General features: G+C 47.0%; 1 protein-coding gene across 1 annotated transcript in view; it reads left to right on the top strand.

Moving 5' to 3' along the window:
- The first annotated feature begins 1,171 nt into the window (after positions 1–1,171).
- The window catches only part of LOC109922248 (zinc finger protein 850-like), a 32,630-nt gene continuing 22,921 nt past the window's right edge, over positions 1,172–10,880 (top strand). Inside the window, exons 1-2 of the mRNA XM_048619309.1 lie at positions 1,172–1,344; positions 1,637–2,735. Coding sequence (XP_048475266.1) covers positions 1,819–2,735 — 917 coding nt within the window. The 5' untranslated portion in view covers positions 1,172–1,344; positions 1,637–1,818. The remainder of the gene's footprint in view (positions 1,345–1,636; positions 2,736–10,880) is intronic.

The raw sequence follows: 10,880 nt of genomic DNA, 5'->3' as shown, positions 1-10,880 counted from the left end.
ATTCTCCGCCACTTCTGCCACCTGCAATCTGACCCCACTACGAAGGACATATTTTCTTCCCCACCCCTATCTGCTTTCCGGAGAGACCGCGCTCTCTGCGACTCCCTCGTCCACTCCACACTCCCCACTAGCCCCACCAACCCCGGCACCTTTCCCTGCAACCGAAGGAGGTGCTACACCTGCCCCTACACCTCCCCCCACACCTCCATCCCAGGCCCCAAAGAAACTTTCCACATCAGACAGATATTCACCTGCACATCCGCTACTGTATCCGCTGTTCCCAATGTGGCCTCCTCTACATCGGTGAGACCAAGCGGAGACTCGGGGACTGCTTTGTAAAGCACCTATGCTCGGTTCGTGACAAACGACAACATCTCCCAGTTGCGAACCACTTCAACTCCCACTCTCTGGACGACATGTCCATCCTGGGCCTCCTCCAGTGTCACAACGATGCCACCCAAAAACTGGATGAACAGCGCCTCATATTCTGCCTTGGAAGCCTACCACCCAATGGTCTCAATGTGGACTTTATTAGCTTCAAAATCTCCCCACCCCCGACCTCACCCCAAGACTAACCCTCCCTCTCATCCCCGCCTCCTTGACCTATCCGTCTTCTCCCCCACCTATCCGCTCCTCCTGCCTCACTGACCAATCCCCACCACTACCTACCTGCTATCACCATCCCACCTACCTTCCCCAGCCCAAAGCCCCCTTCTCTCCATTTATTTCAGAGCCCCCTTGCCCTCCCCCATTTCTGAAGAAGGGTCCCGACCCGAAACGTCAGCTTTCCTGCTCCTCTGATGCTGCCTGACCTGCTGTGTTCATCCAGCTCCACATTGTGTTATCTCTGACTCCAGCCTCGGCAGTTCTTACTATCTCTGAGGAAGTTGCAGTGAATGTGAAGCTTAAAATTAAACCCTGTGCTTTGTTTGATCTCGAAACTGCAAAGTAAAGGGGAAGAATTTTGCAAAGTGCCTTCGCCATCCCCAGACCTTGCGGAGGATGCCAGCCTCACAGGCGCGGTTTCTATTGGCTGGCACCGTCACACATCGTCATGCGCAGGATGCCAATTGGAAACGTTGGAGGACCGGAAGGATTCTGGTCCTCCTGCCAATCAGAACTCTCCTTTTGTCTGAATGCGGAAGTTGAGCAATGAGCTCCTGCTGCTGCTCCTCCTCCTCTCTCTCTGAATGAAGATTGAGCTTCACCCCCAGACTGCAACTTCCTCCTCTGTCCAATCTGTGAGCATAACACTCTCTTTTCTCATTCTGGAGTTTAATTGTCGATTTGAAGGAGCTGAAGGGAAAGGAAGTGAATCCGGGCAAGCAGCAGACTCTGGAAAAGGTTGGTCCGGATCTGTCTCTCTCGTTTAAAATATATTGACACCCTTTGCTCCCTCAGCTTGATGTATTTATTTGCCTGGCTCAAAGGACGGTCTCTTTCCTAGTGATCACTATTAAGAACGGTGGTCTTCCGGAATGGCCGACATTTAGAGGATAGTAAGTTAATGGAGGACAGAGATAAGCCTGCGGCTCTTCTGTGGCGGGTATTCAATGTGTTATTTATCATCGTTTTTTGCAAAGTGATTTCTGCGTTTGTATGACACCTAATTCCAATTAGTAATTCCTGATTTCAGTTACACGGACTGAGTTGAGAGTGTTCCAGTGAACTGACTGTGGAAGGAGCTTTAAACAGTTACAAAGTGGAAAAAAACATTCTTCCAGGAGACACCATAAGCGTGTTGTGTGCTCGTGTGGACTTCCAGCCTTTACCGTATCATCCAACCTGGAGGGACACAAGGACAACAACACCGTGGAGATGCCATGGCAGAGTGGGGGCTGCGGGAAACGACTCAGGTCCCCATCTGGGCTGGAGAGTCACGGACGTGGCCACAGCGTGGAGAGGCCGTTCGCCTGCTCCGTGTGCGGGAAGGGGTTTGCTCTTTCGTCCACCCTGCGGATACACCAGCGGACGCACACCGGGGAGAATCTGTTCACTTGCACGGAGTGCGGGAAAGGGTTTGCTCTTTCGTCCAGCCTGCTGACCCACCGGCGGGTCCACACCGGGGAGAGGCCGTTCACCTGCCCCGTGTGCGGGAAGGGGTTCGCTTCTTCATCCAACCTGCAGACGCACCGGCGGGTCCACACCGGGGAGAGACCCTACAACTGCCCCGTGTGCGGGAAAGGGTTCACTCAGTTGTCCAAGCTGCAGAGGCACCAGCAGGTTCACACGGGGGAGAGGCCGTTCATCTGCTCGGTGTGTGGCGAGGGATTCAGAGACTCGTCCAAACTGCTGAGGCACCGGCGGGTGCACACCGGGGAGAGACCGTTCACCTGCCCGGTGTGCGGGAAGGGCTTCACCCAGGCCTCCAGCCTGCGGACCCACCAGCAGCTTCACACCGGGGAGAGGCCGTTCACCTGCTCCGAGTGCGGGAAGGGGTTCGCTTGCTCCTCGCACTTGCTGACCCACCGGCGGGTCCACACCGGGGAGAGGCCCTTCACCTGCCCGGTGTGCGGGAAGGGCTTCACTCAGTCGTCCAGCCTGCTGACCCACCAGCGGTTCCACACCGGGGAGAGGCCGTTCAGCTGCTCCGAGTGCGGGAAGAGATTCACGATATCGTCGCACTTGCTGACCCACCGGCGGGTTCACACCGGGGAGAGGCCGTACGTCTGCTCCGAGTGCGGGAAGGGGTTTATCCAGTCCTCTAAGCTGCGGTTACACCAGCGGGTTCACCAGCGGCGGCTGGATCCTACTACTGTCGTTGTTGTTGCGGCTGGGAGCCACGTCCAGGACTGAACTGTGTTCTTTCTGACAGTGGGTGAGATAGGAGGGTCGGAGGGCGCTTTCTCTCTCTCTCTTCCTTCCCCCACCCCGGCAGTACGTTTTGTCCTGAAAGGCAAACTGTATTTGCCAAGCGCTGCAGCTAGATCTAAAGTTAGCAGATTTAGAACATGGCATCGAGAAGCGGGGAGTACCCCGTCCCGCCACTTAATACCATCAGGGCTGATCGCATTCTCGGCCTCAGCTCCACTTTCCTGTCTATTCTCGATAGCCCTTCAAACCATTACTCATTAAAAATCTGTCCAACTCTTCCTTAAATCCCGGCATCCACTTCCCTCTGGGGGAGTGAATTCCACACGTTAATGACCCTTTTGAGGGAATTAATTTCTCCTCATCTCTGTTTAAGTACTACCTAAAACTACGGCCTCTTGTTCTAGATTGTCCCACAAGGGGAGACGTGCTTTCCACGTCTACTTGGTCAACCCACTTTAGCACCTTTTCATGTGCCTCCTTTAGATCTCTCATTCTAATCTCCAGAGAGTATAACCCAAAACTGCTCAATCTCCCTTCACAAGGCAAAGCCCTCACCTCTGGAATCAATCTAGTAACTATTTTCTGAACTGTCCTCCAATGCAGTTACATTCCTCCTCATGTAAAGGGACCAACATTGTGCGCAGTAACTCCAGATCTCACCAACGCCTTGTACATCTGCAACAACACCTTCCCTAGTTTTACACTCTCTAATTCTTCAGCACTAAATATCAAAATTCCCTTTGCCCTTCTTATTACCCATTGTACCTGCATATTAGGTTTCATGCACAAGGACCCCAAGATCCCTCTGCACTGAAGCATTTTGAATTTTCTACAAGACCATTCTTTTAAAAAAAAAAAGAGGAACTGGAGTTGGATGTTCGGCTCCTCAAGACTGCTCTGCCATTCAATCGGATCATTGCTGATCCCACATTTCTCGCGTCCACTTTCTTGTATTCCCCCCCCCCCGCCAAATCCCTTGATTCCTGTACTGATCAAGAATAGTTCTATTCAGCTTTAAATGTAAATATACACAAGGACCCTGTCCCCACAGCTCTCTGTGGCAAGGTGAGAGACCCTCAACCCTCTTTGACATAAGGAGGAATCTGTCTCAATCTGCCCCCTTTTATTCTGAGACTATGCCCTCTGGTCCTGGACTCTCCCAATGAGGAGGAATGTCCTCTCAGCAGTTACCCTGTCTAGTCCTTAAGAATCCTACATGTTTCAATGAGATCACTTCTTCTTATGCTTCTAAACTCCTGTGAGCAGAGTTCCAACCTGTTTAGCCTTTGCTCATCCTTCGAAACCGGGGATCGTCCTGATGAACTTTCTCTGAGCTGCCTCCAATCAGATGATACTTTCCTTAAATAAGGGGACTCAAATTGCCCTCAGTATTCCCGGTGTGGTCTCACCAGCACCTTGTACATTTATGGTAAGACTTCCCTGCTCTTATACTCCAAGCTCCTTGAAATAAGGGCCGACATTCTATCAGTCTTCCTGATTACCTGTTACCCGCTGTGTACTAGTTTTTTTGTGTTTTGTACACAGGTACCCACCCCGAGAGTCACCGGAGTTGCAATGTTAACTCTGCTTTCCCCCACAGATGCTGCCAGACCTGCTGAGTTTCACCAGCAATTTCTGTTTTAGTTTCAAACCTCCAGCACCTGCGGTTCCTTCTTTTATTTTGCCCTCCAGTCCCTTTGCGTTGCAGCTTCCTGCAGGTTTCCTCTGTTTAAATAATACCTCGTCCTTTAGTTCTCCCATCCAAAATGAACAGTTTTGCCCCAATGTACTCTGCATTTGCCAACTTTTTGACCACTTATTCAAACTGTCAATACCTCTCTCTGCAAATTGTACCTCTCTCGCCACCTGCTTTTGCACCTATTTCGGTTTCATCTGCAAATTTTTCGACAGTACGTTCGCTTCCTTCCTCCAAGTCGTTAATATATATTGTAAACAGTTGGAGTCCCAGCACCAATCCCTGTGGAACTCCACCAGTCACAGGTAACCAACCTCATCCCCACTCAGTACTGCCTGTCCTTTAGCCAGTTCTTTATCCCCACCAATATATTACCTGCAACACCATGTGCTCTTATGAGTTAACCTTTTGCGAGGCACCTTCTCTCCGTTTAGCTAATAAGTTGCCTTTCTTATTCCTCTGACCACAATGGACAACCTCTCGCTTATCCACCTTAAACTCCATCTGCTAAGTTTTGGCCCATTCACCAGACCTACTTGGCGTGTATGAATCCAGAAATGATATCTGCAAACCAGATTATTCAGGGTTAGGTTCAAAATGGCAATAAGCAATCGATGGATAGTGGAAAAATATAGGCTGTTTGGCATGAAGCTGGACTTAGCATGGGAACAGGCTGTTTTGCAGGAATTCCTGGACTTGTGTGTGACCACCAAGCACAGGGGAATGGTTGGGAAATGTACTCGGAAGAGACAATTCAGTACATCAAATCCAGCATGATGTTAATATTTGAGGGCTGTACAGTTTGTTGGACTGTATCTTTTTATTTATTCATTTGTGGGATGTGGGTGTTGCTGGCTGGGCCTGCATTTAGTGCCCATCCCCAGTTGCCCCTTGAAAAGATGGGACTGAGCTAACTTCTTTAACCCCGTGCAATCCACCTGCCGTGGGTTGACCCACAGTGCCCTTAGGGAGGGAATTCCAGGATTCTAACCCAGCAGCAGAGAAGGAACAGCGATATATTTCCAGGTCAGGATAGTGAGTGCCTCGGAGGGGAGCTTGGAGGTGCTGGTGTTCCCGTATGTGTGTTGGCCTTGTCCTTCTAGATGGAGGTGGTTGTGGGCCATCAGACTGTGTTTGTGACCAGTGCTGTGGAAATTGAGATCAAGCTCCAAGTCCTGGCCATTGCCATGGTTGCCAACGAGTGAAAGGATGTGTGAATCACTTGTTTGAACGTATGTAAAGTAATTTAAGCTAATTTTTAAGTAAGGGTGGCATGGTTGCCCAATGCTTAACATTGAAGACTGGAGCATCCTCGATTGTTACTGAACTAACTTCAGTGACACTAGCACTGCCACCTGGAATATGGCTGTTTTGATGCAGCTTACACAACGGTCCAAAGCCCCTTATATACAAGGTGGTCTAATTATGAAGTAGCAAATGGCTACTGTGTCAAAGTGTTACAGAGATAATGGGCCATGCGTGATGCGATGGTGGGCCACTTAGAGTCCATTGAAGACCATATAGTTACCGCATCTTCAGCAATTATATGATACATGCACCCCAGTGTTTATACCAAATATTGTGTTAACCATGCCTTTGAAATAACTAATGGAAATAAACTGCCTGACCTCCACATACACCATCAACAGTACAGATGCGTGGTTGAAGAGATGTACTCTTTACCATTCTAGATGGAGCAGGGATGGAGATAGGTGCATTAAATTCTATGGATATTGTGACTTTACAAAACAAGATTGCTAAGGTTGGACAACTCACTAGGGAAGCTACTAAATTATCTGCTGCATGGACCAAACCATCAGCACATAGACATTTAGCAAATTGGGTTCTGACCAACATGGTTTGGAAGTTTGCTGACAGCCTCGTCTGGGACATCACACTCAGATGGATCTTAATGGGGAAGCTATTTGAACAGAGTGTAATTTGTTAGTGATATTGTTCGACTCAATGGCATGAACTAACCACCTCATTGCTATCTGTTGTTTCTGAAATGATTGTTTAGTCTCCCCCACGCCAGCTTAATGCTTAAGCCTGATTTATTTAAAACTAATTGTAACGCCACAGTATGTAAAGCTACCTTTTTGATTTGAAATAGTATACCATGACAAATATGGTGCAAGTTTACTTCTTTACTCTATCTGTTTGGAGACCTGTTATGGCCACATGTTTCATTGCAAATCATAACAATAGTTGATAACAAATGGATGATTGTGAACAATGGCCAGAAGGCCGTGTATGCCCCTTCCATACCCCTACCTTTGAACTGCATACGTTGCAGCCTAGCAGGCATACTCGCACATGAAGAAAGTCACGTCAATAATTCATCCATTCATGAAATTGGCCCTATCCACGTGTGTAACCAGTACTCATACTGTCTATGTGAATGATGAGAGAGGAACAACCTGCCAACTTATATAGTGCCAAAATTTATGTTATCTATGATGCTATTAAAAGTAAAACCTACAGAATAAAAGAATGGCAGGCCTTGGACTGCATCGTTAACCAATTACATAGGGTACCTCTATATGTGACATTTGAAACACTACAAGCTTGCCTTGCACATCAGCAAGAAACTGCCATGACTTTATTTTTAGAGCCATGATAATTAATTAGTACAGCAGACAATTTGGGAACTCTTTGCTGTGTATTATTGCTGGGACATATTTAAGGGGTGGTCACCCAAACCTTGAGCTATTATGGCACCCAGTTATTGTGTTTATTGATAATTGTTTGCTGCTTGTTTTTATTTACCTATATAGTTGCAAACTTTGACATGTGCAAGCTGATTATACAACTACTGAACACGTACATGTCAATGTAAAGTTTTGATCATCTGTTAATTGGACATGGCGGTAAGCAATTGAGGGGGAGTGGGAAAACTACACAGGAACAGGCTGTTTTGCAAAAAGCTGGACTTGGCGTGGGAGCAGGCTGCTTTACAGCAACACCTGGACTTGTTTATGACCACCAAGCACAGAGGAAGGCTTGGGAAAAGTTCTCGAGATAATTCAGCATGTAACAACAAATCTGGTATACTATTCATTGCGGGGACTTTTTCCGCTTGTTAGACTTTATCGTCAGACTGAGTTCACGACCAGAGCTGTGGAAAGTGAGATTGAGCTTCGTTGAGCCAGCCATTCCTGACATGTCCCCAGTAACAAAAGGACGTGGCATTCACTTGTTTGATTACATTGAAGTAGTGTAAGCTAATAAATTTACTTAAATACATTTAAAATAGTGTAAGCGAATACTTAGTTCTAACGTGCAAGTAATTTAAGCTAACAAATTTGCATTATATTGAAGTGCGTATGTCTTTTTGCATTCATTTTGATCTTAAAGAACCAGTTAAGGCACGTCAGCCTAATGTTCCAAACAGCTACAATCTTATTAAATGACGAGGCGGGCTGAATGGTCACATTCCTGTCCGAATTTGTACGTGAATCAAAGGACAAGTTTTCACCTTTTGGGGAAAAAAGATCTTTTAACTGTAACAATTAACAAATTTCAGCAGAAAGAAGACATGGATGAACAGACGAATAGAATTTGAAGACAGGATCAATTGCATTTGAAATCGTTCATGAAATGCAAACAGTTTCCACAAAATGACCAGCATCTCTCCATCACTGCTCTTTCCATAGCAGGCTTGTCACTAATTCTGGCTCTCTACTCTAATTACCAGTGAGGAGGGTGTTTAGCTGACAGATGTTGGACACAGAAGGAAGTTTCAGGGAGTATGAAGCTAAAGTTAAACACTGTGCTTTGTTTGATCTCAAACTACAGGACTTGGAGGAAAATACAGACATTTTTGCAAAGTATCCACGCCTCCCCCAATCCCTGAGCTGAAGGGCAGGCGCGCTACCTATTGGCTGGCTCCCCCACGGTACGACTGCAGAGAATGACCAATGGGGAGCCCTGGAGGACCGGAAGGAGTCCGGTCCTCCTGCCAATCAGAGATCCCCTATTGTCTGAATGCGGAAGGTGGACAATGAGCTCCTGAAGCTGCCCCATTGCTGCTCAGCAAAGCTGCTGCTGCTGCTCCTCTCTCTCTGAATGAAGATTGAGCTTCGCTCTAGACTGCAACTTCCTCCTCTGTCCAACATCTGTGAGCACAACACTCTCTTTTTCTCACCCACACCCTTTTCCGTTTCTTTTCTCATTCTGGGGTTGATTTTGTTGATTTGCAGTAACTGGAGGGAAAGAAGTGAATTCAGCGAGGGGGTAGATTCTGAAAAGAGTGGTCCAGGTCTCTCCCTCTCTCTTTCCCCTTAAAGACATTGATATCCTCTACTCCCTCAGCTTGACATATATTTATCTGGCTAGATGGAAGGCCTCTTACCTAATGTTCATCATTAAAGAGGTGGGTTCTTCAGGAGGTGGCTGATGATGAAATATTTTGCCTCCAAAATGCACGTATGCCTGCAGAGAATGAACAGTTTTCAAGTCCAATATAATTCTGAGTCTGAACTGAAGGGGACTAGAAAAACGTTGAGTTTAATAATGTGGAAAAGACAAGGGTAGGTGGAGGAGGAGCAAATAGCTGGGCCACTTTTGGAATACTGTGTGCAATTCTGGTCTCCCTACTATAGGAGGGATGTTGTTCAGAAAAGATTTACAAGGATGTTGCTGGGGTTGGAGAGTTTGAGCTGTAGTGAGTGGCTGAATAGGCTGGGGTTGTTTTCCCTGGAGTTTCGGAGGCTGAGAGGCGACCTTATAGAGGTTTATTAAATCATGAGGGGTATGGATAGGGGTGAATAGCCAAGGTCTTTTCCCCAGGGCAGGGGAGTCTGAAACTAGAGGGTAAAGATTTAAGATGAGAGGGGAAAGATTTAAAAGAGACCTAAGAGGCAATGTTTTCTCGCAGAGGTTGGTGCTCATGTGGAACAAACTGCCAGAGAAAGTGGAGGAGGTTGGTACAATTACAACATTTAAAAGGTATCTCGATGGGTACATGAATAGAAACGGTTTAAAGGGAAATAGGCCAAAGGCTGGCAAATGGGACTGGGTCAGGTTAGGAAGACTGGTCGATGTGGACAAATTGGATGGAAGTGTCTGTTTCTGTGCTGTATGACTCTTAGTGGAACAGATGGCAAGGTTGACCAGACTAAGATGCAAAGGGAGTGTTAATGGTAGTAGATGAAGAGATTTCGATGATTTAGGTGTTCAGAATGGAAATAGCTTTGTTATACAGAGAGCAAAGCCATGTAGACAAGACAAGAGTGTGTGTGTTTGTGTGTATACATATATGCATGTGTGCGCGCATGGAGGATGGTGTTAGAAGGGTTGTAATAGAATTGAAGGATTGGGTGGATGGCCTGAAGCTCTTGAACTTGAGTTGAGTCCTGCCCCCTACGAAGTGTCTCGGCATAAAACAAGAGCCAGAATGTGTATTAAAATGGCCGGCAACTGGAAGGTTGGGGTCATTTTTACAAACAGGGCAGAGATGTTCCGCACTGCAGTCAGATGGTGTGCATCTGTTTTCGTCAATGTAGGAAAGATTGCATGGATTGAAAGAGAAACAATTAAATTGTTACTTCACCTGCAAGGCATTTTTGCTGCCTTGGACATGAAAGGGGGAAGAGGACAAGGGACGAGTGTCATATCATACGGTCCTGTTAAATGCCATCTCTCACAGTCAGTATGTCAGTACACCATCACTCTATCACAGCTGTGACCAGAGGATACAATGTAAAGGTCACATACTCCATCTTACTCTGGAACTACTTGAAGCCTGACATGCTACAGTTAATGTATGGGAGGGTGCCTTGAGGGAGTGAGGAAGTGTTAGGAGTGATGGAGGAGCAGAGCAGGGTGTTGCAGAGGGAATGGCACCTGTGGAATGTTGAAAGTGGAGGGAGGGGAAGATGTTTGGTGGCATCCTGTGGGAGATGGTGGGGGATGATTATTTGAAAATGGACCTTCCAGTCGCTGTCCATTTCAGTACACTATCTTGCTCTCATGCTAACATTTCTGCCCAAGGCCTGATGCAGCATTCCAGGAAAGCTCAGTGCAAGCAGAAGGGAGAGCCCCTCAGGTCCTTCTTTCTTTTCTGTTTCCAGGATTTGAGATTGAGTTCAACAACTTCAGACCATGAGCACTGTCCCCCAGTTTGACTGCCCATGCCATGCTCAGTGTTTAGCCTTGGCAGACAAAGATAAGGGTTAAAGATAATCACAAAAGATTCCACAAATACATTAAGAGCAACAGAAAGCAACTAAAGAGTGAGTAGGACTCCTTAAAGATCAAAGAGGTCATCTTTGTGTTGAACCGCAGGAGATGGGAGAGTTATTAAATGAGCATTTTGCGTCAGTTTTTACTGTTAAGGAAGAAATGGAGGCAAGAGAACTCAGGGGAA

The sequence above is a fragment of the Rhincodon typus genome, chromosome 42 (assembly GCF_021869965.1).
Source record: "Rhincodon typus isolate 14 chromosome 42, sRhiTyp1.1, whole genome shotgun sequence".
Taxonomy (NCBI): domain Eukaryota; kingdom Metazoa; phylum Chordata; class Chondrichthyes; order Orectolobiformes; family Rhincodontidae; genus Rhincodon; species Rhincodon typus.
The sequence above is the reverse complement of the archived record's forward strand: the minus strand, read 5'-3'. Positions and strand labels throughout refer to the sequence as shown.